The 24,534-nt window shown below is 53.3% G+C and overlaps 10 protein-coding genes across 10 annotated transcripts; 5 read left to right on the plus strand and 5 right to left on the minus strand.

Moving 5' to 3' along the window:
- Nucleotides 1–5,879: 5,879 nt before the first annotated feature.
- Nucleotides 5,880–8,006, plus strand: J4E86_002273 (uncharacterized protein; the record flags this gene model as incomplete). Its single annotated transcript, XM_051442833.1, has 2 exons — nucleotides 5,880–6,113; nucleotides 6,162–8,006. 2 exons carry the CDS (start codon nucleotides 5,880–5,882, stop codon nucleotides 8,004–8,006), a joined length of 2,079 nt encoding a protein of 692 aa, XP_051306421.1.
- A 372-nt stretch (nucleotides 8,007–8,378) lies between these two features.
- J4E86_002274 (uncharacterized protein) lies at nucleotides 8,379–8,841 on the minus strand (the record flags this gene model as incomplete). Its single annotated transcript, XM_051442834.1, has 2 exons — nucleotides 8,379–8,626; nucleotides 8,682–8,841. 2 exons carry the CDS (start codon nucleotides 8,839–8,841, stop codon nucleotides 8,379–8,381), a joined length of 408 nt encoding a protein of 135 aa, XP_051306422.1.
- Nucleotides 8,842–10,006: 1,165 nt separating this feature from the next.
- Nucleotides 10,007–10,441, minus strand: J4E86_002275 (uncharacterized protein; the record flags this gene model as incomplete). The annotated part of the gene is made up of 2 exons (XM_051442835.1): nucleotides 10,007–10,298; nucleotides 10,338–10,441. The coding sequence occupies 2 exons, from the start codon at nucleotides 10,439–10,441 to the stop codon at nucleotides 10,007–10,009; spliced, it is 396 nt and encodes a 131-aa protein (XP_051306423.1).
- A 513-nt stretch (nucleotides 10,442–10,954) lies between these two features.
- Nucleotides 10,955–12,688, minus strand: J4E86_002276 (uncharacterized protein; the record flags this gene model as incomplete). Its single annotated transcript, XM_051442836.1, has 3 exons — nucleotides 10,955–11,378; nucleotides 11,440–12,256; nucleotides 12,304–12,688. The coding sequence occupies 3 exons, from the start codon at nucleotides 12,686–12,688 to the stop codon at nucleotides 10,955–10,957; spliced, it is 1,626 nt and encodes a 541-aa protein (XP_051306424.1).
- A 312-nt stretch (nucleotides 12,689–13,000) lies between these two features.
- Nucleotides 13,001–14,181, plus strand: J4E86_002277 (uncharacterized protein; the record flags this gene model as incomplete). The annotated part of the gene is made up of 3 exons (XM_051442837.1): nucleotides 13,001–13,055; nucleotides 13,106–13,384; nucleotides 13,463–14,181. The coding sequence occupies 3 exons, from the start codon at nucleotides 13,001–13,003 to the stop codon at nucleotides 14,179–14,181; spliced, it is 1,053 nt and encodes a 350-aa protein (XP_051306425.1).
- Nucleotides 14,182–15,038: 857 nt separating this feature from the next.
- On the plus strand, nucleotides 15,039–15,418 carry J4E86_002278 (uncharacterized protein; the record flags this gene model as incomplete). Its single annotated transcript, XM_051442838.1, has 3 exons — nucleotides 15,039–15,155; nucleotides 15,210–15,333; nucleotides 15,381–15,418. 3 exons carry the CDS (start codon nucleotides 15,039–15,041, stop codon nucleotides 15,416–15,418), a joined length of 279 nt encoding a protein of 92 aa, XP_051306426.1.
- A 476-nt stretch (nucleotides 15,419–15,894) lies between these two features.
- J4E86_002279 (uncharacterized protein) lies at nucleotides 15,895–17,149 on the plus strand (the record flags this gene model as incomplete). Its single annotated transcript, XM_051442839.1, has 2 exons — nucleotides 15,895–16,231; nucleotides 16,290–17,149. 2 exons carry the CDS (start codon nucleotides 15,895–15,897, stop codon nucleotides 17,147–17,149), a joined length of 1,197 nt encoding a protein of 398 aa, XP_051306427.1.
- A 2,351-nt stretch (nucleotides 17,150–19,500) lies between these two features.
- J4E86_002280 (uncharacterized protein) lies at nucleotides 19,501–20,453 on the plus strand (the record flags this gene model as incomplete). Its single annotated transcript, XM_051442840.1, has 2 exons — nucleotides 19,501–20,332; nucleotides 20,359–20,453. The coding sequence occupies 2 exons, from the start codon at nucleotides 19,501–19,503 to the stop codon at nucleotides 20,451–20,453; spliced, it is 927 nt and encodes a 308-aa protein (XP_051306428.1).
- Nucleotides 20,454–20,653: 200 nt separating this feature from the next.
- On the minus strand, nucleotides 20,654–22,057 carry J4E86_002281 (uncharacterized protein; the record flags this gene model as incomplete). The annotated part of the gene is made up of 1 exon (XM_051442841.1): nucleotides 20,654–22,057. The coding sequence occupies one exon, from the start codon at nucleotides 22,055–22,057 to the stop codon at nucleotides 20,654–20,656; it is 1,404 nt and encodes a 467-aa protein (XP_051306429.1).
- Nucleotides 22,058–22,962: 905 nt separating this feature from the next.
- J4E86_002282 (uncharacterized protein) lies at nucleotides 22,963–23,921 on the minus strand (the record flags this gene model as incomplete). Its single annotated transcript, XM_051442842.1, has 3 exons — nucleotides 22,963–23,196; nucleotides 23,245–23,557; nucleotides 23,749–23,921. 3 exons carry the CDS (start codon nucleotides 23,919–23,921, stop codon nucleotides 22,963–22,965), a joined length of 720 nt encoding a protein of 239 aa, XP_051306430.1.
- Between the last annotated feature and the right edge of the window lie 613 nt (nucleotides 23,922–24,534).

Here is a 24,534-nt window from a genome sequence, read left to right on the forward strand (position 1 = left end):
GTCAAACCAGACGCGAGATCCGTGGGGCTAATAACGGGCTCATGGCACGTTCTCCCAATGGATGGTACGATCTGGCCGCGGATGTAGCGGCAACTAGGCAGTGAGACCATGTGTATACAGCCTGGTGGTGCATAGAGCAGGGATCGGCGTACCGAGGATCACAAGCACAAGAGGCGGTCGAGGTCGCCGGTCTGCTCACATCGGCCTTGTCGGGTGTTCACGAAATACGGCCCGGGTAACCCGCTTTGACACAGAAAGTGGCACCGGACCAGAGTTGCACAGCTTTCCCGACCCGAAGTCGCTGCTTATTACTTGCTGGCCATCCGACCTCCTGGACTTTGGATGATGAGTGGCGGTTTTTCGTTTCGGTCACTAAGACTCTTTTGACTGTCTTTCGGAGGTGGGTTCATGCCACTTCCTCTAGAAACGAGGGTTTGGTGTTACGTTGCGTGAGGGGGGGTGAGGGTTTGTCCCAGGCACGCTTGTGCCTTAGGATCTGACCCTAGGTGGTATAGATAAGGGACCTGATAAGCGGGTGACGAGAACAACAGCTCGAAGAAGCCGCTTCCCCGAGATATCTACACCATTCAGTAGTAAGCACCATCAGGGAGAGAAGCCGATGCGAAGACAATGCAAGGGTGCCATCAAGTCTGTAAGCCCTGTTCAGCCTTGACGGTCCAAACAGGAAGGAAGGGATGCAAAGCCGCTTCCCCGACAATTTCGAAGTGCGCAACAGCGTCATCCCACACTTTCGTCATCCCGTAATGTTACCCAGAACCATCACTGCCCTGGTGCCGTGACACGCACAGCCCTGCCGATTCCGCGCGAGGCAGTGTGTCCACATCAGCCTAATTCTCGGTCGCATTGCCTACCGATCAGCTTCCCAAATCTCTCGACCCGCTGCAAAGCGTCAAAATGGTATGAGTGTAGGAAGATTTACTCACAGCAAAATTCATACACAAGTGCAGCGGGGAAACAGGGACGGCAAGTCCTTTGGCGGCCGAACGCTCGTCGCTCGTCGCACAAGCTATCACAACGGCTGATGCAATTATCTCCTTCTGGGTTTATAGCTCAATGAAACGCAGGATTGGAGCTGTGCACACTTAGGATGAAGTTCAGAGTATTGCGCATCACAAGTCCGCACGCCAATGGTTTGGTAGACAAAGCTCTTCAGCAGGTGACTGCAAGGCTGAGGTTGGCTGAATGACTTCCTCCGACAGTTGTTGGAAGCTTCTAGAAGGCTGTCGGTTGTGGAAGCGGCAAGGCGTTAATCCTTCAGGCCCACGCAACGACCCGGGGCGCAATGCTGGGGTGAGATCGATGACAAGATCATGCGCGAAAAGCGCATTCCTCCACACAGCTGAAAATCCAAAGGCCCTTATGTGCATGAATCCGTGCTGCTACTATGAAATGGGTGCCATGGCCGGTAATCGAAAGTCTAATAGTCGCAACTGTAAACGCTTCCCCTGCATCTACCTGCATGAAGTGTGGCAGGTAATTTATCTGGTTGGATGTGAAGAAACCGGAAGCGCGAAGCCCAAATCTCTCTCGCTTCCGTCCAACTCCTCGTTTGCGGTTCAGTCTCCTTAGAATGAATGTGCATGTTCATTCATGGGCGACAATGCATTGTGTGGCTGTGGCATGTCCGCAGCGCAGAAAACTCGCCACTGACTCTGCATTGCTGTGCGACCGATGAACCAAGCCGCAGATTACTGCGTATGAATCCTTCGAGGAACGAGGCGCCTCGTATGCGGGTCTATTCTGCCGCGTTTCCTAAGACAATGGTGCTTCAGCTCTGGTGGTAAGGCTCCGCGGAGAGTGTCTAAGCTACTTTTACTGAAGTAGTTACCCTGGCAGCAGCGAAATCGAATCCGAAGAGGCTTGGTGTGTTTCGAATCTTATTGAAATTCCGACTGGCGAACAGGGATATAGCAATTGCTGTATGATTTGCTGGCCGAATGCAGCAACGGAGCGAGGTTTCTCAACTGGCGCGCGTTTTCTTTACACACCGCTACGTCAAGCCAAGGATCTAAGCGCTGTTGAACAGCCTTCTGCGTGTTGGCTAGGCCTGTGCAGTCGACGCTAGATCACCGGGCTGACCATAACCGGCCATTTCGTGGAATATGTCTGCCACGTGCTGTACGATGTAAGACGGAGCTGAAGGTGAGATTGAAGATTTGACATTGTAATGCGGAGATGGAATATCTTCCCCTATGACCAGCATCGCGTTGCGGTTGCGATACTCGCCATGAACTATGGTGTTCTTGTCCCGACCTTCAATATAACGAGCTGCTCGTAGTCAATGCAAACCTCATGGTGTATGCGTGTTAGTCTGCATCTCGAACCGAAGATCGATGTTCATGAAATTGGCGACGTGGGGTATCCAAATTGAATCGTCAAGGCGTTCATGGGTACAAGCACAAACAGTCCACGGAGATTTGGTAAGTGCCGTACCTGGAGGGGCTTGTCATTGGGCTCGGGCTACTTCCGCTCCGTTCGTGCAAGGGTTGTTAGGCTACAGTTAGCAGAGTGGAGACTACGCCTGTCGTTCGACCAGCCTGGCGGCAATGGCGCAGTCTGTGGGTAGTAAGCTCGTCTGTGCTGATTGTGGTGGCGGCATCATTGATGTACAGCAAGGAACCCATGTATGCTAGCGAAGTCAAGGCAATCGCTTAGCATGGGAGGCGACGATTGGTGAAACCTCTCCCAAGTAGGATGTAGTCGGGCGGCAGAAGTGTAGTAATACATTGTAAAGTACAAAATTCGGTAGCAGCTGCTACACCGGTTGAAGAAAAGGTTGTCCCGATAAGAAAACGACGCATGTGCAGCGGATTCGGGGAGAAGGCTTGCCCGGAAGTCACGGATGCGAGGTTCACCAAGCTGATGACAGGACGCTTTCCCAGTTGTCAATCCACCTGCGCTTTGCTTATCGTTCCCCGGAGGTGTTTGTAATAGCGGCGATCTTTGAAGCTCGAACGATGATATCGATCTCGCGAGCCATGTTGTCCCCTCTAATCCCCCTAGCAGATGCACACGTGCAACCACAACTCGCTGAAGTACCAGTCGACCAGTCTTGCGTCAAGCATGGCGGTGGGACGTCTTGAAGCATCTGACGAGAAAATGTCGCTGAATGCGAGCCAGGTTGCTGAGGACGGGGACCAAGCACAGCCGCATGATACTTGCATGGCGCATCTGAGGGCAACCTCCGTATTACGTTCGTGGCCGGACAGGACAGGCCTTGGTTGTAGAACTTGAGAGAAAAGGCATCGTTCCGATCGTTGCTGTCCATCTTTACGAAAGACGAGTGTTGCAGTGAGCCTGTTGGGGTAATGTACTGGATGTGATGCTTTGAGCGAGTGTCTCCGGAGGTGGACCTCGAGGGTGAGAACAATCTTGAACGTACCAGAAATGTCTACAGACTATGCTTCCGGGGACGGTTTGGCAGTGGCGGACGGGAGAGTTCTCGAATTGTTGGTGCTGGTGTCGATGTCACAGTGGCACTGGGCCTGTTTATATGCACACCCTCCCTATGGTTTCCAAGCGACGCACCGACCTCGCAAAATGCTGATATCTAGCTTCTCCTTCTGCTGACATCTGGTCATGGCCAGTTGCGGCAACATGAAGCATGGGACTTCACTAGTCGTCGCGGTTTGGGTAAGAGCAGCGAAGGGCCGGGGCAAGGTACAAGGATGTGACAGCAATTGAGTGGCGTTCTTGTTCTCCACAGCGATGTCCACAAAGGAGCTCGCATCGTTCTGGTTTGCACTTCTTTGGCATGGCGTCCGCATGCTGTCAACAAGAGTCTCAAGCCCCTACCCTTTTCATGAAGATCACTGCGGATGTTTTCTGCCTATGCGAAGTTGTCAGTACAAAATTCATCAAGTCCAACCTCTCTCATACTGCTCGATAAAGCAGAAGTCTCCGATTTACCCGAGCATATCTGGTTTCATGATGCGCAGATCCAGTGAAAGGGGAATACAGGGACAGGGACAAGGGTTGTAGGGCTAGCATACACACTGAGGACAAGCATCGGCTGATGCAGGTACTATACGTACGAAAGCGGGCACGCGCATCGCGTATCTTGTCAACGTTAACCTGCAAGGCCCCAGTCGCCTTCATGATCCCGGAATGTTAGGATGGCGCGTGCCAAAACACATCCATCCCGCCACTATGACCTGAGAGCGTGGGGAACATGAAAGTGTGGTGGGTGCAACCTGCATGCGCTTGGCACGCATGTAAGACATGCAAAAGAGTACGAAGATCTGCGACACCAGACCACGCCTGCACGCTCAGCAATATGCCCAGAGCTGGGTCGAGATAGCATCCGGTTTCTTTGGCAACATCTCGGCATGGCTCGGTCTCAGACTTGCGTTTGCGTTGAACAAAGCTGCAGTCAATCTTAGCGATACCCTGGGGAGGCTAACCATAGGGCCGACCATAGACCCGATGGCGGAGTCGTAAAACGCATGGTGATCTGGTTTAGTGGCCTGAGACCATTTGAGTGTTCGCACGTCATTCCCCCGGGTAGCGGTCAAGTGACAGGTGCAAGAAAGGCTAATGCAGGTACCAATCTTCCACACAGCCTTGTACCTGGAGCAGACAGAGCGAACTCGACGGTCGGTTTGGATGTGGGTCGCATGGAGCAAGCTCGCCTGGATACCTGGTTTTTGATGGCCCCTCTAGCGTCAGGTGTTTGACAAAGAATATATCATCATACATGTGTTAAGCTCATTCGAGGCCGGTGTTGCTCAATGGAGGATATTTTCACAGCTTCAGCGTAGGCGGCCATGGCAATCCTCAAGGTTTCAGGATTTTCAGATGGACCAGGCAAGCGGGTCGAGCAAAATGGACGGGATCATCCAGAGTTCAACGTGCAGGTGTGGTGGATTTCGACGCTAGGAAAGCAGGCAAACATCGGCGCCACCGCGTGGAACTTCTGAGTGAGCATCTGATCCTGACGCCCATTCGCGACAGCCGTGAAATTGTTCCTGCACCCGAATCTTGCCATGAGGTTTGTGATCGACGCTCCAATTTGCGCAGGGACTAGCAGTGTATACCAAGTACGCTTCGCAATCTCCTGAGACGAACTATCGAAGAACAAACGTAGAAGACCAGACGATAGAGTGGCAGGTGCTCGATACTGAGGAGTGTGCAAGGACCAGGCGCTACCCCCATCAGGGATAGGCGGGGGATGCGCTGGCCGTCCTCTACACACCATCAGCTTAGATGCGAACGACCCCGGAAGACCGGTGAATTTGGCCCCAAGGCAGAGTGTCGAACGCGGACCTGAAACTCGACCTTGAGGTAATGGAAGCGAAACGGAGATGAGAGTGTTGGCCGGTCCTTCCCTTCATGGACTCATCGCAGCGTCCGTATGTCGCGTGCCTTCACCGCCCGAATTCTTCGCAGTCGTGGCATAACGGAGATGAAACTGTTGAGTTCGCGTAGCTGTAATACAGCTTCGAGGGCTGCTGAGAATCGAGGCACAGTCCGAAATTATTGGGTGCCTGGGCGCGTAGTTGACGCCTCCGCATATGCGCGACGGAGACATCCCACAGCCTTATTCGAGTGACGTAGGCAACACACCAGCAGCCTGGTGAGTCAATGAAAGGATGGATGCCAAACTGGAAATACGCGGATCGGACGTGATGATGGCTCCACAGTCGATGGAGGTGCTGTGGTGTTTGGGGTGGGGAACCGCGACGCTTTCGTGATGCGCTATCGGAACTTGCCGCTGCCAAACATCGCATGGGGGCGCGGGGAAACCGAGACCTCCGTCGAGAATTATTAGGAGCCTGCAATAGCCGCGAACCTCAATTTTCCTCGCAATATCGGTATTCACGGTTGCTGAGGACACTTATCGTAACGATCTCGACGCGATGAACGGCACGAAGAGTGCCAATGGCACATCAACAGGCCCCAAACTTCTCTGGAAGCACTCCTCTCCCGAGACGACACCCATGTACCAGTTCTTGCAGTCAGTGAACAAGACACACAACCTGCAACTGTCCGAATACTCGCAACTACACAAATGGAGCATCGACAACATCAACGAATTCTGGCAAAGAACGTGGGAATTTGTGGGTGTCCGACACCAGGGAGCCTTCACATCAGTCAGTCATCGTAGACCCGTCCATGTAGCCTCTACTTATAGACGATAGGCCGTGGATGAAGACTTGCCCATGTTTCCCCGTCCGGCTTTCTTCTCGGGAGCGACACTGAACTTCGCTGAGAATCTCCTCTTCCCTACCTCCGAAGTCGACCCCGAATCACCCGCCGTCATCGCCGCTACAGAGACTACACGCGAAACAGTGACATGGAAGGAAATCAGGGATAGAGTGAAGCTATGTCAGGCCGGCATGATACATTTGGGTCTCAAAGAAGGCGATCGAGTAGCTGGCTATGTTGCAAACCACACCAACGCGTTGGTAGCAATGTTGGCCGCGTCGTCGCTAGGGGCAGTATGGACCGCAGTAAGCCCAGACACTGGCGTTCATGCCGTTCTCGATCGACTACGCCAGATCGAGCCAACGCTGCTCTTTGCCGACAACGCGGCCTTCTATAATGGTCGGAGTCATCCAGTACTTCCCAAGGTCACCGAAATCGTCAGAGACCTCCCATCACTCGAAGCCGTCATCATCTTTCCTACTGTAGCTTCAGTAGAATTCGACGTCACCTCTATCCCGGTACAATCTGGCAAAGCCTACGACTACGCAACATTCACATCACTGAAGGCCACGTCAAAACTCACCTTCAAGCAATTGCCGCCAGATCATCCAGTTTATATCCTTTACTCGAGTGGCACGACAGGTGCACCCAAGTGTATCGTTCATGGGGCCATTGGTACACTACTCCAACAAAAAAAGGAACACATCATCCACTGCTCGTTGAAACCTAGCTCACGACTCTTTTACTTTACCACGTGTACTTGGATGATGTGGCATTGGTTGGTCAGTGGGCTCGCATCGGGCGCTACATTAGTACTCTATGACGGCTCTCCGTTTCGATACGTAGACAGTTCCGACGCATCGACGTCCGTTCCAGACGACCTAGCAATGCATCGTCTGATAGACGAGTTTGACATCACGCACTTCGGCACGTCCGCAAAGTACCTTTCTATCCTGGAGCAGAAGTCCATCGACCCATCTGCCGCGGGACTCGCGATGAACAAGCTCGAAGCGATATATTCGACAGGATCACCGCTCGCGCCTTCCACGTTCTCTTACGTCTATTCCGCCTTCCCTTCGACCATCAATCTCGGCAGCATTACCGGTGGCACAGACATCATCTCGCTCTTTGGCGCACCCAACCCACTCTTGCCCGTGTATGAAGGCGAAATCCAAGCCGCCGGTCTTGGTATGGCAATCGCTGCGTATGACTACACAGGTGCCGATGTCTCGATGTCAGGCGAACCAGGAGACCTAGTTTGCACCAAGCCCTTTATCTGTCAGCCAGTAGCATTTTGGGGCCCCGAGGGGGAGTCAAAGTACCGGAAGTCGTACTTTGACAAATTCACAAATGAGAAGAATCAGCCGATCTGGCATCACGGCGATTTCGTGCGATTCAATCCCGAAACTGGTGGGCTGTGGATGCTTGGACGCAGCGACGGCATACTCAAACCTGCGGGCGTACGCTTCGGATCGGCCGAGATATACAACGTTGTACTTGAGCATTTCCCTGAAGACGTCGCGGACGCGCTTTGCATCGGCCGGAGGAGAGAGACTGATACGGATGAGACTGTCGTGCTCTTTCTCAAGATGGCAGAGGGTCGTCAGATCTCTACTGATCTCGTCGGAAGGATCAAGACAACGATCAAGCAAGCGCTCAGTGCCCGTCATGTTCCAGCTGTCGTGGATGAGTGTCCAGAGATACCTGTCACTACCAACGGCAAAAAGGTTGAAGGTGCTGTCAAGCAGATACTTTGCGGACTCAACGTTAAGACGAGCGCGAGTGTTGCAAACGCCGAATGCCTAGACTTCTACCGAGAATGGGCGAAGACGCATTGAGCGCTCAGTTTGGGACTTTGCGCGAAACGCTGGATAGTGCGATTTACTCCGCCCACTGCCCAGTGTGAAAGCCCATTCAGATAAGGCTCACGATTCAGACACCTAGCTTAAGCCATGTCTTGGGGTCTCAGACTAGCAAGCCCCACTTTAGCTGCAACCAGACCATCTCGTCACACGTCAGGAGCTGGGACATGAGCTTAATCCCACGACATTGCAAGGAGCGAGTAAGACAATGGTGGTACTGGGTTCTACCACAGTGGTCATTTTGTAGAATTCCAACCACTGGAGGAGCTCACGCTCTCATCTGCCGTTGCCGATCATTCCCCGCCCACTAATATCGCAACTCTCTGCCCACGACCGTTGCTGCATCTTTCAGAAGCTCGCAGCAAGCATCACGTCAACTTTTGTACACAACGCGTCAACGACACTGACACCAGCCTCAAACGTAGCCTTGACAACGCCCGTAGTACCCTCCGGATAACGTGCAAGAACAGCAATCGCACCACCTGTTTTCGCCACTCCGTCTCCCGTCCAACCTCTCATCACCACGAAGATGTCGGAGGCGTTGAGCGTCTGTCCGGTGCTGGCGACATCATTGTGTGCGAGGAATGCGATGTTCTCTGGCAATATGTCAATCAAGATGCTAAGTGCGAGATGGATGTGCCTTGAACGTACGAGCTAGAACGAGGATTTTGCGCTCGAGTTTGATAGCGCGATTGGTGGCGGCGACTTGATCGACAACAGCGTCGGGCGCTTCATAACATTCGTTGCGGAATGGGCGCATGAGATCGTAGATGCGCTGTTCGAGCGCGTTTGCGGGCTGGGGTGTGGACATTGGCAAGGAGGCTTGTTTGAGTTGACGTCGGGAGGTTGGTTATCGTCTACGGGTGTTTGTGGAAGGAGAGAAAAGTGTGGAAAATGGTAGCTACCAATGACTAGAACGCCAAGACACCGCGACTGCATTGAAATTATAGACTGAAAGCTCGAGTCTTCACCCTCACCGCTCATATAATTGCCAATAGTGCTTTAAGATCTTCCTCCCTCCCTTCGCCGGTCTTCGTTCTAGTCTGATAACACAACGATTGCCTTAGCGCTTGCCCATCGCTCTCAGTGTGGTTCCACCTTCACTTCGGGAAAGAAGTTCGCCAACGCCCTGTCACACTCCTCCGTCAAAATTTCGATCACGCTTTTCCCGTCTTCCTTCCTCGCCCAGCAGCGCATGACGGTGTGTGTATACCCGTTCCCGTTGACGAAGATTCCCATTCCAGCTATCCCTCCGCCGCCTTTGATCATAGTAGACCAGTTGCGAGAGCCAACGGAGATGTCGATTGGAACGATGATTTTGCCATACGAAGACTGGTTGTGACGGATGATGAATGATATGTTCTCTTTTGAATGGGTCAGATACGATTTAATGCGGAAGAGTCAGTGTGGACGGGATGTCTACGTACCACAAAGTATGAGAAGCAGCCGTTCTTCTTCTACTGCTGGTGCGGTATTGGGAGCATTCTTGTAGCACTCCTCACGGTAAGGCTGTAGGAGATCGTAGAGTCGCTGTTCGAGCGAATCAGTTGACATGATGAGGTGATTGGTCGCGGCGTAATTGGTATATCGCAAAGTGGGGAGGATAAAGTGGATAGGATTAGACGTACGAGACTCCCATGTAGGCGGCAGAGTGGACCTGGTGTGTTTGCGCTAAGGGCAAAGCCTACGTCACTGCATAATCAAATGCTGGTAGCATATTCTCAGTGAAACATAGAGGGTCGTGCGGGACAGCGGAACTATCTGAGAGCTATGACTTGGGATCTGGTATCATTCTTATGACGCGGATGCCGAAGGCAAGTTTGCTTTACAAGCCGGCCCACTGACTAGCAGTTATCCTCCTCAATCAAGTCGACCATTTCCAATCGCGGAAGTGCGAGGTTGTGATGAATCTCCATGTGGCTGATGTGCAAGCTTGTCACCACCCACCCGGTTCTCAATCATCGAACCCACAATCCCTAGTCCTTGAAGTCGCCATATCCATCATCCCCCTCATTCTTCAGAATCTCTCTGACAGCCTTATCCACCTTCTCTCCGAGTGCCTGCACAACATTCTGGCCCCATTTGACTTGCTTCTGGACTAAGACTGTAAAGTCACCTGGGCCGTAGTGGATGCATACAGTTGTCTTGTGACCGACTTCGCTATTATTGTGGCCGCGGACATCGACGACAGTGATTGAGATCTGGGACGCGAGGATCTTGGGACCGACAGTATACTTGATCAGGAAGGTGATGTTGCCTGCATGTAGGCTGTCAGTTACTGTATGTCTTCATTGGAAAGAGTTGGACTTGCCGGCAATGGTCTCAGCGACGTTGGCAGGCAGACTGCCGCGGCGGGGGTCGAGGTAGGCGAGCATGTGCTGCTGTAGGGGATCGCGAACCATGGACGTCATTGTTGGGAGACGGTGTGTCGTCAATATTGGATATGGTGGATGAGACTGTAGGTGGGTGTGAATGAGAAGTGAAGCAAGCTACTTGGCCGGGTCAGTCGTTTCGACACTACTAAGCAAAAGTGGAGAGGGCACTCACCTTCACTTGCTCTCCCACATTGTCCTGGTCGTCCGAAGCGGTAGGTAGTGCTAATTTGGTGGGTCAACGAATATAAAAGCCTGGGGTTTAAGACAATGTTGGTATAGATTTCGTGTGGCGTCGTTATGATACCGATATAATGCTAATTCGCCTGTCGCAAACATCCACCACCCCGAGCCAGCCCACTGCTCCTTCTGATGCATGCCCAGGCGTGTACAGTTGGAAAGATATAATACCCAATGCTGATGATAATACACAATAGAGCCACCACATTACCCACCAATGATACAGTAAAGATACATGCAATACCTAATAAACACCTTCCTGTCCCGCACGCCAGCGCCTAACCGCGGCGCGTTTTGCATCTACAATCCTCGTCACCTGCCTTCCTTGATCTTGACACAATCAGCAAACGCGGGGAAGTTGCCTCTGAAGCTTGGTCCCAATGTCCAATTGTTCAGGTCGCGGAGGTGCGTCTCAAAAGCGGGGTTGATAAGCCACTGATCGTCTTCCTTGGGTAGCGGACCCATGGACGTGATACCGGCGGAGGTATGCGCCGTAGGAGGTTGTGGGGTGGAAGGGTCTTGCGGCGAGCCGGCGTTGACATGTGTGGAGAAAGGCGACGAGACCGAGACGGAGGAGGTCGTCGAGAGCGCTGAGGTATGGACTTTCGAAGCAGGGAGGAGACAGTCACGGGGCTCATAAGGCCAGTTCAGGGAAATGGTAGTCGTGAAGGGTATGAAGAAGTTCTCGAAGGATACCGGCGGGTGGCCAGCGACGAGTTTGTCGCGAAGGCGGGGCCTGGAATAAATCAGTCATGACGTCTTTTCAAACGAGTTAAGAAGCGGATATTAGTACATACCATGGGAGATGATCGATCCATAAAGCGTGAGCAGTAAATAGCTGGGAAGGTCGTGGTGTAGCCCAATGTGGTAGCCGATCGTAGTTCTCCTGCGTAGGTTCGATCTGCCAACGCATGATCAGGAACATGATGAATACTATCGCAACCTGTTCCGGTCTGCCGCAGATGTCCGGAAATGTGCGCAAGATGTCTGTGAAGAGCTTTGACAGGGGGTGTGCATCTACTGCGCGCTCGGGATACGCTAGAGACGTGAAGTTGGGGTAGTGTGGTCCAACCAGGGTCTTCATGGGTACGCCCTCGGCAGCGCGATTCTGACGATCTTGCAGAAAGTCGAGCAGGATGACATCCAGAGGGCATGTCGCCGGAAGATTGCGAGGTAACGTGAGGTGGGCGACCATGCTCGGTGCATACATGGCATGCTGGCTACTACTGACGTTGCTGGGTCGCGGCTGCTGTGGAGGGGGCAGGTTTGGATCGACAGCCCTCCTTTGCCCATTGTCGAGTATAAAGTCTACGCCTAAACGCTCATCGAAGGGCATCTCTGACTGTAGATGGGGTGTTCGCGACTGGTCGAAATGCGGCCCAGGACTGCCATTGGAGTAGCGGCGCAAGTGGCTGTTTGGCGCGTCGTTGGGGTATAACCATGCTCTTCCCCCCTCGGTCACGCTTGGGGAATGTACTCCGTTCTGAGGTGAGGCCGTAGATAGCTCGTGGGACGCGATGTGGTACTGTCGTGGTTCGGTAGGTTGCACAGGCGCGTCGCGCTGTTGGTGAGGATGGATTGGAAGGGGCGATCGCTCGGCAGCTGCTGCCAATTCTACCTGCTGTCAACATTCGTGCCTTCTTTGGGAGTAGTCATCGTACCATTGAGGCCACCCGTCGCACGCACGATAGGCTGGATGATGCTCAGGACGCTCTCGAGCCTCTTCCTGATGTCTCCGTTCTCCGCCTGGACCGCCTCCTTCTCGCGGAGGACGACTTGCAGGTCATGGTATGGCTGCTGGCTCTCCAAATCCCGGATGCGCTGATTGAGGCGATCGATCTGGTTCTTGGTGCGCTCGCGGATGGCACGTTGAGCTTCGCGGTCGTTTGCGCGCTTGCGGGCAAGCTGTTCGGGCGTGAGGTTGGCAACGCCACGCGAGTTGGGGCCAGTCCTGCGCTTTTTGTTGGGCTGACCATCGCCCGAACCATCGTCTCTAGGGGCTCCTTCGGGCGTGTCTGCCTCCGCCGGCGACGCCATGCTGATCATGGATGCGTGTGGGTTGCGACTCAGGACAGAAATGGACAAATCCTACCTCGAGTCATGACCCTGACACTGCAGCTGCGATGAGTTTTGCCTACAGCAAGCTAAGCCGGAGCAGGCCTAGTGGATGATCGCCGCCCTGATCGATCGCGGGGACAGTACGCGTGGGGGACGCGAACCTCGGGAATCTCGTCGGGTAACGCTCTCCGCACTTGCACGGCTCCCTGGAGTCTAGATTCAGACGCGCGCCATGGGGTAGCTAGTCTGCTGTGGGTGCTGGCAGCGTCTTGCTGCCATCGCATGCACCATCACAACACAATGGCAGATCAGAATGTAAGCAAGCTGGGCATCGCTTCGGCGACGCTCAAAGCCAGTACGCGCCTGCATCATCATGTCAAAAGCAAGCATTAACAACTCCAACAGTGGGCTCTGCGCTGCAGCGCTCCGTTACATCACCCTTCAAAGGCGAGAATGGCTCCAACACGTACTTCAAGGACATCATGTTCGCCATGTTCCGGACCAATTTGGGAAACCTCGACCTGGCGCAAGACCGGTACATGAACGGCGCATCATCGACGCCTGCGTACCTTCAGCATGCCGAAAAGTACAAGTTCGTTCCAGATAGCATCAAGCTGCCTAGTGGAACACAAGCGCATTGGCTGGGTAGTAGGAGCGCGAAGAAGGTCTTTGTGTACTTCAATGGTCGGTCTCCGCTTTTCAAGATGAGGGGCATGTCACTGATATGAACAGGCGGTGGATATGTGATGCCATGCACACCAGGCCATATGCTGTGGCTCGATGACTTCCAAAAGTCTCTCGGTCCCGGCGTATCCGCGCTCCTCCTCGCGTACGATCTCGCACCAGAAGCCAGATATCCCAGCCAGCTGAAGCAAACAGTCGAGCTGCTTCACCATCTCGTGCACGTCGAGGGGCGCAACCCTTCAGACCTGATTCTGGGCGGCGATTCGGCTGGCGGAAACCTTATACTCGGTCTGCTTTCGCACCTCGCACATCCACATCCCGAGATTGCGCCGTTGGAACTTCCATCCAAGATCCATGCCGCGCTTCTCATCTCGCCATGGTGCTCTTTGACACAGACCAACACGCCAGCGTTCGTCACGAACGCACAACGCGACATGTTTGACGCGCGAACCCTTTCCCGCTGGGCGACTGCCTTCCTCGGCTCCTCTTCTCCATTTGCTGGCGACTTCTACAGCGAACCCGTTCTCGCAGCTCCGGAGTGGTGGGGCCCTGTTGCCGATTATGTGGAAGAGGTCTTGATTTGGGTGGGCGATAACGAGGTGCTGAAAGATGGCATTGAGGCATTCGCAAAGAAGTTCACGCAGGGCTTTGGCAGCAATGGCGGGCTGGCCACTACAGTTGTAACGCCAAAAGCGTGCCACGAAGAGATGGTCGTGGAGCGAATATTGGGTTACAAGGGCGATTCGGGCACCGGAAGTCAAGAAGTGGTGCAAACCTGGGTCAAGGCGAAGCTGTGATTGTTGGAAGCTTGGATATCATACATATGTACGAATGAAAGACTTAGGCAACATGAGTTATGCGGCCGTGAAGACCACAATGCAGGTAGACTGAACCTTGGAATGGTGCAATGAGTTGCCAAAGATGACGTCTTCTTGGTCACGCTCGGCGGTAAGAACAAAAGGCAAGGACGACGATTGTAAATTGGGTGGAGTGCGCAAGATTCAGATCCAATGTAAGATGGCCTGTGGGGTATACGAGAATACGAGCCCGCGGAGAGGCATCCGTACTAGCGCGATCGGGGCCTTCGGAGACCGACCGCGGGTGATTGTTACACCTACGCCATCAACGTCCTTTCGTATAGCTCCTCGGATCTGGGAGGTCGGCGCCTCGGAGGCAATTAACTGTGTCGAAATCTACGACGATCGCGTTTCCATGTTGCAATGTGGCTTCATGAGCTTCGTGAGCACCATGAGGCTCGCCGCGGACCGGTCCTTGGTATCATCATGACCGCATCATTTGCCGCTGACCTACCAAGCGAGGTACCTGGACAACTACGCAGGGCGTTTTCGTTATTTCGCCACGGATAGTCACTCACAATCCTGTAGAAACTCCACTAGTGATCGGACGAAAAGCAACATGGACTGCACTTTCATGACGCGCATGATAGAGTGCAAGTGAGATGCGGCTTGGGTGTGTCACCACACGCGTCATATCACCATCCACATGTACATAAGCTGCTGTCTTCAGGCTCCCCATAGAAATCATTCAAATACCATTCGAATTCCATCCCAAAATGCCTTTCACCACACAGCTCCGCACTATTTCCCGACCCTTCATCCAACAATCACAACTCTTCAAACGAACTTCCATCAGAATGTCTTCCACCAACGAGCATGGCCAGGGTGCATCGCACGCCACTGGTCAGAGTGCCGTCCCCAAGAAGGTCCAGGAGGCTGCACCAAAGGGTCTCGAGGAGAGCCTCCCTGAAGGTGTAAGTTGATTATATCTACCTACCACGAAGTGAAGCATGTTAACAATGCCACAGGTCCACCCCACTGGCAGCAACCCCAACAGCCAGTCTACCAGCAAGACCCATGCTCTGAACGACGGCGAGGACTCAATCGTCCCCAAGAAGGTCCAAGAGATCGTTCCCGAGTCTGTCGAACGAGGTAAGAGTTCTACATGCAATAATGACGCGATTCTGACACACATGAAGCTCTTCCCAACTCGATCCACAACACCGGAGACCAGTAATCGCGTCTTACTACCCACCTAGGTAGTGCATGATTGGCAAATAGGAAGTTCACTGTATCATAATAATAACAATTAACGTCAATCCAAACGACATCGTGTTTGAAGCTGCTGTTTGTATTGATTATAGAAGAAATTGTGCCGTCAACCTACTCAAGGAATACGTTAAACCCCTACTTACAACCTACCCAGGTATAGTGGAAGCAGAAGACGTTGGACTAAACATTGCCTTGAGTTTCTATCCATCGTCGTTCTCATATGTATGCAAATCACATCATACCTTTCATCTGTCTAAGACATGTCACAGGGTTGTTCGCGCCGAAGGTTCCCGTCATCTGGTCCACGGGTGTGTACCTGACGCTAGTGTCGAGCCGCGGTAAACATGACGTTGGCCGAGCCCCACCATCCCGCCAGGGCTCCAGATCTTTTCCTAACCACCACGACAACACGCCTCTCTACCCACGTGTACGCATCTCACCATGGCCTCCGCAACAGCAGCCGACATCCAGGGTCCATCTCACCCAAACCCGCAAGGCCTCAACACATCGGCAAGCACACAATTCCCGGCTGTCAACATCGGCACGCGCAACTCGGTACTCGCCCAGATCCAGGCCCGCGCAGTCGAGCGAAGCTTGAAGGATGCGTACCCGGACCGAACCTTCAACATCTGTCCTGTCGTGGTACAGGGGGACAGGGACAAGATTACACCCTTGCAGCAACTGAGTCAAGGCGAGAATGCGAAGAGTCTTTGGACGGGCGAATTGGAGAGCATGCTGGAGTCTGGCGATCTGGATATCATCGTTCACTGCTTGAAGGGTATGTTCTGGAGCTCGCGCATGAACTCTCGAACGGATCGGGCTGACTAGTGGAACAGATATGCCCACACAGCTGCCAGACCACCTCGAGATTGGTGCCATACTCCAGCGTGAAGATCCCCGCGATGCCCTCTTGATCTCCCCACGCCTGCCCAAGGAGACGACGTTAGCTACCCTTCCGCAAGGTGCCACCATCGGTACGTCATCGGTACGACGAGCTGCCACACTGAGGAAGCTATACCCACACTTGAAGTTCGCCGACCTCAGAGGCAACGTCGGCACGAGACTAGCGAAGCTCGATGCCGAAGACTCCCCGTACTCAGCTATCATCTTAGCGGCTGCTGGTTTGAAGCGAATGGGTCTCGACAACAGGATCACGCAGTATCTGAGCAGTACGAGCGGAGGTATGCTTCATGCGGTCGGTCAGGGTGCCCTAGGAATCGAGATCAGGAAGAAGGACGCAGCGATGAAAGACATTCTGAGCAGTGTTCGATGCGAGCGGACGACAAGAGCATGCTCGGCTGAGCGAGCACTGCTACGCACTCTGGAAGGTGGCTGCAGCGTGCCTATCGGCGTTGAGACATCATGGAGAGGTGGCAAGGGCCTCACTATCGGTGCACAACCAGCAAAGGACTATGACAAGCACGGAAATGCGGTCGAGGAGGAAGAGCCAGATGTTGACGATCAAGAACTGGTGTTGAGAGCCATGGTGGTGAGCGTAGATGGCACGGAGTCTGTTGAGTACGAGGCAGCCCGCAAAGTTCGAAGCTCAGAGGAGGCAGAAGAGATGGGACAAGAGGTTGCCAAGGTCTTGATCGAGAAGGGCGCCGACAAGATATTGAAAAAGATCAACGTAGAGAAGCAGTGGGCGGCCAAGAAGCAACTCGAGGAGCTACAAGCCAAGGCGGCCAGCTCATAGATCAACCGCTGTAACGATCAATATATCACGAATCAGTGAAGCACCCTCAGTCGAAGATGTCGATGACAAGATGCTTTTTTAGCCTTGCGCTGCTTCACTAGTTGATGAACGGCTACATCTGTGTATGTGTTTGCGATCAACTCTCTGGAAAGGAATGCCACCTGAGTATCGATTACTATCAGCAGTCAGGACACAGTAGAATGTTCACAAAGACACAAACACAGAAAGCTCGTTGGCAAGGTTGTGACTCTTGGGCGACTCGATATATAAGAAGTTTCGAGTACGCAAAGTAGGACGTTCCTGCTATCAACTCCCTCAAACTACTAAGCACAAGCCTTCATACAGACATACTGCCAAAAGCATATTTCCGCTCCGAAGCATCAAACCCACGTCATCGTGCGCAAAGCCATATACCCAAGATCATCTCTACCCAAGGACTTCATAAACTTTTACTCCCGACATGTGCGAAGAAAGATGGACTCAGTACAAGGACTGCAACCACGAGCATACCCCCATGAGGCGAACTATACGCTGTCACCGACTCGAAGACGATGTCAACGCAAGGCAGTGTCCGCGGTACAGTCGCGTGCGCCGGACTATCAGGTATCCGGATATGTGCGGCACCTGTAGGGCTAACGGGGCTGTTCCTGACGAGGGTTTCAAGGGTGGAAGATGGGATAGTCGGTAGGCTTCACGGAAGGAGCAAGTAGAGGGGGCCATGAGTGTGTTGACAGTCATACGAGGGGGTGTTTGGAGATGTGTACAAATATGAACAATTGTTGGCTGACTTGTATCCTATGAGACATATGCCACTTTTCGATATCGGCAGTAATCAGTCACAAGTGAGGAAATCGACTTTGACTTGTATGTTTCATTGATTGAGGGCTCCTTGATGGAAAGAGAACGCTAAGACAAGGAAACTGAGGCCAATCAGGTATAACTGAACAGTCTCATTATCATTCCGATACTGAAATCATAGTACTCGTCTTGGTCGCCTCGACGATATGGCTTTTTTGTTTGAAGGCGACTTTTATTTTAGGAGCGGTGTTGCGAGCTGGCGACGACCTGGACCCCGGGAGCTTCGAGAAGTTTGTCAGCCGCTAAATCACGTGATACCGCGCCTTGTCGCTCTCGCCATTAACTCTTGGACGCACGATCGGTGCGGCACCTTCGGGTCTTCGCGTTTGAGACATGATGAACATGGTAGCTTGCAGGAACTTCGGGCTCAAGCTCTCTTCTCTTCCTACATCTAACCCCGCTGTCGAATTTTCCGTTGGATATATTAACGCTCTCTCAAGAAATTCGTTGTACCTTGTCCTGAGTTTTATCGACTACCTAATCGCCAGGTTCGCTTCGCAGCGACACATCGGCGCTCATAGACCCGTACGCGTCGAGAACCCGCGCCGCATCGCCCAACAATCGCTCTAAGTAGTATTAAACTTACCGTCTATACTCAATCACGCAGTTCGAACGGAGTCCAGTACAAAAGTGTCGTACCTGCATTGCTAGTTGCATCGCTGCTGACGCCAAACGCGACACGTGCGCGACACTAAGGGCTCGACCCGCAGTAGCTTCGTCTGCAGGCATTGACCCACTTCATTATGGGCATTCCGGGGTGTGTGCGCCTCACGAGATTAGATCAACTAATAGCGTTAACTCCTCACCATCAGTTTACGACGGTCAATCGAAGCATGCGAGGAGATTATACCCATAGCATGGCTTGCCGAGGAGCATTACGCAGAATATGGAAGGCCATTGAAGATCGCGGTCGACGAAGCAGATTGGAGATTTCATTCTGTGTCACCAGCCCAGATACAAGCAATGCGCAAGAGTCAGACAGCCTGGAGATGCTTCTTACTATTAGAGTCAATGACTAACTGCCTGACGCAGATGAGCCGCGCTGTAACCCGTTAGAACGGGGTATCTTTCATCGTATCTGCAAGATCCTTCCCTTGAACATCCGGCTCGTGTTCGTGAGCGATGGACCAGATGTTCCACCAAAACGTGGCCGAGATGCTGGACGCCGGGTAGATCGCAAACAACGTGCGCTCTTGAACGAGATCCTGGATGGGCTTGGAGTGGCTCACATCGAGGCACCTGGAGAAGCAGAAGCTGAGTGTTGTCGCTTGCAAACTCTTGGTCTCGTAGATGCTGTGTGATCAACAGACTCTGATTGCTTGATGTTTGGATGTACCTTTTGGATCCGCGATCATCGAATAAGCACAGACACGTCAAAAAAGAACCAGCATAATGGCGAAAGCAAGAGAGACGAGAAGCGGGTTAGAGTGGTCCACGCTAAAAAGCTCAAGGAGAAATGCCGACTAGATCGTCAAGGCTGCGTGCTGTTTGCCATGCTTGCAGGCGGCGACTATAACGAAGGAGGCCTTCCGAAATGCGGTGCTGACAATGCCCTGAAAGCAGCTCAAGCGAGTCTTGGTCGCAGCCTCTGCAGCAGACAAAACCAAGACGAGTGTAGCAAATGGGGCGCTAATACCCTCAGTAACTTCTTCAAGAAAACAGCGCCGGGAATCACTGTCCCTCCGAACTTTCCACGATACGAGCTTCTGCAGTTCTACAACCAACCCAAGGTACACTCCGATGACTCGCTCCGGGACCATGCTAGAGAGAATATGGACTATGTCCATCCACCTCGTGAGACACACTTGTTCCTCAAAGCGTGTCCGCCAATCAACATGATTTGGAAAAAGTACCTCAACCACGTTGGCCCCATACTACTCTCTCGCATCCTTGCAGCCTGTGACGAGCCGTTGCCTGGGACGACTCCGTATGGCCTCACTCTCGTGAACACACGACAGACGGCTGCAACGGCCCAACTATCTCACGCCCCGCTAGAGCGGAAGGTCAAATTCAGAGCGTTCGATGTCACCGAACTGAAAGTACAGGACTTGGCCGCATACGTAACACAGAGAGACAAGCCGATACCAGATATCAACGAAGCACCTGGCCATGTTGTCACTTACGAAATGCCGGCATTTCTCTTACGCAAGGTCTTGCCGATCCCCACACCGACAGTAACGGAGCCTAGTGGAACAGAACATCTGCCGAAGCGAAAGCATTCAACCTCTGATGAGCAAGATACGAGTAGCCCAGTCTCAGCAAAGAAGATGCGCCAGCCTGCCAAACCTGCAACTCCTGTCACACAGCCCTCCATTACGTTTCCAAGTAAATCCGCATCTTCTCCGTTGCAGAACAGCACTCTGGTCTCACCTTCAAAGCACTCACTCCAACATTCGCCCTTGGGTTCCACCACATCCCCCGCCACACCCGTAAACCTTTCAGATGACGGCCTGCGCAGACCTCAGCCGCGAGGACCTAGACAAAGTCCGAGCGAAAGGTTTGCACTCTTGCTTCGAAGCGTCAGGAAGGAGTGAAGGCGATGTAAGGACTACGTTCACCGAATGCGCATGCTATAGTACGCGAAAAAGGACCGTGGGTATCATTGAATGAAAGTAGCTACAACCGCAAATTCTATGCCATCACTGTCTATTGCTGTGGTTTATACACCATACCTCCCGTCCTCGTATAAGCATCTGTGCTCGCCGGACCAGCCCACCGTCTACTAACCTCCTCTCTATGCTTAACCTCCCTCTCGTTCTGCACAGTAACACAGCAACAGCAGCAGCATCCCTTGAGCAAATCGCTCCCAAAACTGCCTTCAAGCTTATACGCGCGCCGAATACGTGTCCGTTGAAGCATAGGGAATAGCCACCACAGTCCACAGGAAAGGCCCATGACCATGCAGTGTCCGTTCGTGGAGCTGTGACCAAGCATATCCGTGGGATCTTTCTTCGCAGATTTCTGGGACATGCGGTATGAAGTGCGGCCGTACAAGATGCAAGGGCAGAAAAGACCTGTTAGGCAGGTTGAAGGGTCGGGGCTGCATGCGCAGATGCCGTTTGACCATTCGTGTGATTTCTCTAGCTCCATGTTTGGGTGCGATATCTGGCCTGGCTGGTGTGCAGCAAAATCGAGGCCGTTGGGGCCGTGTGCGGCGTCTGGGGAGAATACGGCGTGGAAGTTGCTGTTCTGGTTCGAGAAACCGTGTGGTGAATAGGGCTCGTTCGGATACGGCGAGGTTCGGAGCGTGGGGGAGGTTGGAACATCTCGCGGCTGTTCTTTGTGCATCGAGTTGGCGGAGATGGGCGTCATCGGTGTCTTGTGTGGTAGCGGCGAGGTTTGATGTGTGCCCGACGGGGGCGTAGGAGGGATGGGCGGCATGGCATACGTCCGGATATTCGTATTGATGGGTGACAGGTTGCTCATCTGCCGAGCGTGCCTGCTCTGCTGTGTCTCGACCTGGGGTATCTGATGAACAGGTTCTGGTTGTGGTATTGGCGAAACTGGGGAAAAGTGTTGCGCTTGCGGAGCATGCTGAGGCGAGTTGGGCGAGACGGGGGGTTTAACGTCATGTGCGTAAGACGGCGGCATGTAAGCTATTTGCGATTGGGGCGGAATGATCGGGAGCTGCGCGTCAAGCATTGATTGGGGGCGAGGGTCGATCGGCGTGTATCCCACTGGCGATGTTGGTAGTGAGATGGGCATGGAATGTGGCATGGGCGGATCATTCGGCGAAGATGTGTATACGAAAGCACGCATTTCTGCGGGTGTCTGCGCATACGAGAAGTGCCGTGACGAATCTGTGTTGACTTGAGGTTGCTGAGGCCGCTGGGGTTGTTGAGGCTGCTGAGGTTGCTGAGGCTGTGCCGGCTGCTGGTATTGCTGAGGTTGTTGGTACTGCTGAGGCTGATGCTGTGGTGCTTGCTGTTGCGGCTGTGTATAGGCCGGGGCATCATCCTCGAGAGGTTGCTGCCATGAGAACCTGTTGTGCTGCTGGGAAGTCATTTGAGGCTGGAGCTGCTGGTTCTGTCCATGCTGCCGGGGATCCATGATGCGCGATTGTCCTCAAGGGAAGTATTCTTGCAACGAGGTACTTCTAACAGAGAAGACGAGTTGCGTGCTCTATCGTATGTGAAACCGGTGTTTACTCAGAGTGTAGAGTCAGCGGGAGCATCCGGTGGCACAGTTGTTATGAGCTGTTGGAGGTGAGCTGGAATATGGGTGGGCTCAAGCCGGGGGCCAGGAGGTCTGATATCAGGTCAAAGGGCTGCACGTCAGGTACATGCACAAGTACGAGGTCCAAAGAAAGGCAGCCCTGCATCAGAGCCGCCTATCGCTCCGGTTGGCTCTTGGCCATGCTTCATGTCATAGGCGAGCAGCATAGTGGACGCAGATTCGTAGAGCTCCCGCCGTAAGATGGCTCTCTTTTTAGACTTGCAGTGAGGCGCGGGCTTGGCCAATTGAGGTTGGAGGTGAGGTGTGACAACGTTGTGGAGCGAGTCGGTCGGCGCTTACGGGTGGCTCGGCCCCAACGTGCAGACCAATCACGAGGCCCTCCCCTCCACTACGCGTTTTCGGCCACCGTTCCTGGGTCGCATTTAGGGCCCTTCTCTTGCATCCGGACAAAGGCTCCTCATAATTGGAAAACGCCGCAGTTTGAAGAGCAACGAGCACAGCCCGGTGGCGCAGAAACTGTGGGTCCAGGATTGTTCACGTGTTTCAACGCGATCGAGCCATGTCCTACGATTGCAATGCCATGACAGCACTGGGCACGTGGATAAAGACACTGTGCTTGGAACTCCACATGTACCTTCGCAGGTGAGACACACAAGAGTCACGTTTGAAGTGGTGACAAGTTTGATTCAGGACTATACAAGGGCGGCGGAATGCGCGCTCGCCGTAAAGGTATTATATGAATCGAGATAGTGAGGGCCGGGACGAGATAAGGGTATGATCTATGCGTCCTTGTCCTGCTGGGCCTTTCCACGCTCCTCCTTGTTCTCCGCGCCTGGACGCTCAGTGGAGACGGTTCCTTGCAGCTTAGCGGTTTCGGCAACGCCCTCGCCCTTTTTGCTCTTCTCTTCCTGCTTGGAGATCTGCGAGGTGTGGTGGGTGTTGTCGTTGGAGAGTCCCTTTTGCTTGCCAGACATCTCGTTCTGGCTCTTGGTCTCGTCCTTGCGGGGGTCGGGCTGTACTAGTTAGCGTCCTGTGCGCAATGAGCATGTTGATACACTGACCTTGTCAGACTGGTCAGGAGATTGGCTGTCCTTCTCCTCACTGTTCTCCTTGGTAGGCTTCTCCGGGTTCTGCTGATCGCTCTTTGGCTTCTCCTCAGACTCATCCTTGGATTCGTCCTTAGACTCATCCTTAGATTCCTCCTCGGGCTCATCCTCCTTGTTCTCCTCTCCGACGGTAGATCCGGTACCAGTCTTCTCGGCACCTCCCTCGCCGTGTGGGTCGCCAAGAGGGTGGTGTTCAGCGCCGTGGTTCGTGTCTTGGGTTAGGACAATGTAGAGACCAACACCGGTGCCGACGACGGCTGAGGCCATCCTGGATATCTCAGTCAGCATCAGGTATTTGATAGAAATTGACACAATGTGTACACAGCTTGGCTGCTTTACGAAAGCGGAATAGCACTTCCACACGCCAACTACTCAATTCGAGGGCTGTGTGCTTCCTAACGGTAACACGCTATATCCGCATTCGCGCTCATCTGCATAATCGAAATGGAATTGACATACCATGGGATATCGCTGCTCTTAGCCTCGCCCTCGGGACCGTGGCCGCTGGCGTAGGTTCGGCGTTGGACAGCTCGTTGCCATGGCTGGAGCTCGGCAGCGCGGATAGACCTCGCCGGGCGAGCTGCGCGTGCCAATGAAGAAGCGCGGAGAGCAGAGGACCTGATGAAAGACATGGTGAAGCTGTAGAGAGACGAATTGAAGCTCGCGACGGGCAATTGATGGCAGACTCGGAGTTGGGATGCGCGCAAGAGAAAGATCACGTCAGTCAGAATTATCGGTACGTCACATTGTGGCCCCTGCTTCCGAGGTCTAGCTCCGCGTTCTTGCATCACGTGTGCTCGACCTCGAATACTCGCGAACCTGCGCGAGGCTGCAGAGCCATCGCGTAACGATTGTACACGTGGTATCAAATCATTATCCGTAGAGCTCGCGTAAGAGTGTTTCATTATGCTTTGTGAATGAAAGAGATTATGTGAAAACAATGCCATCTGCTCACACCTGACACAAGGGGAAAGCTGAACACTCTAGAGCCTACGTTGACGTCAGGTCGTCTACTTTTCGTGTCTTGATCTTGATGTAGGCTCTAGGGTGTTGAGTTTTCCCTTGTATAAGGTGTTTACGCGTTTGGAGCAGCTCTTGGATACCCTGTAATTGCACAGAGGCCGTGCGCGGGTTGGAGCTCTGAAAGCGACGCAGGCAACAATTGTCCAAAAGCTCCTCCAACCCGGCCACTGGTGCCTCCCTCGCATACCAAAACTGCAGCTCCCTCACAAGCCTTTTCCCTTC

Source organism: Alternaria arbusti, assembly GCF_024043155.1.
Source record: "Alternaria arbusti strain BMP 1465 chromosome Unknown scaffold_2, whole genome shotgun sequence".
Taxonomy (NCBI): Eukaryota; Fungi; Ascomycota; class Dothideomycetes; order Pleosporales; family Pleosporaceae; genus Alternaria; species Alternaria arbusti.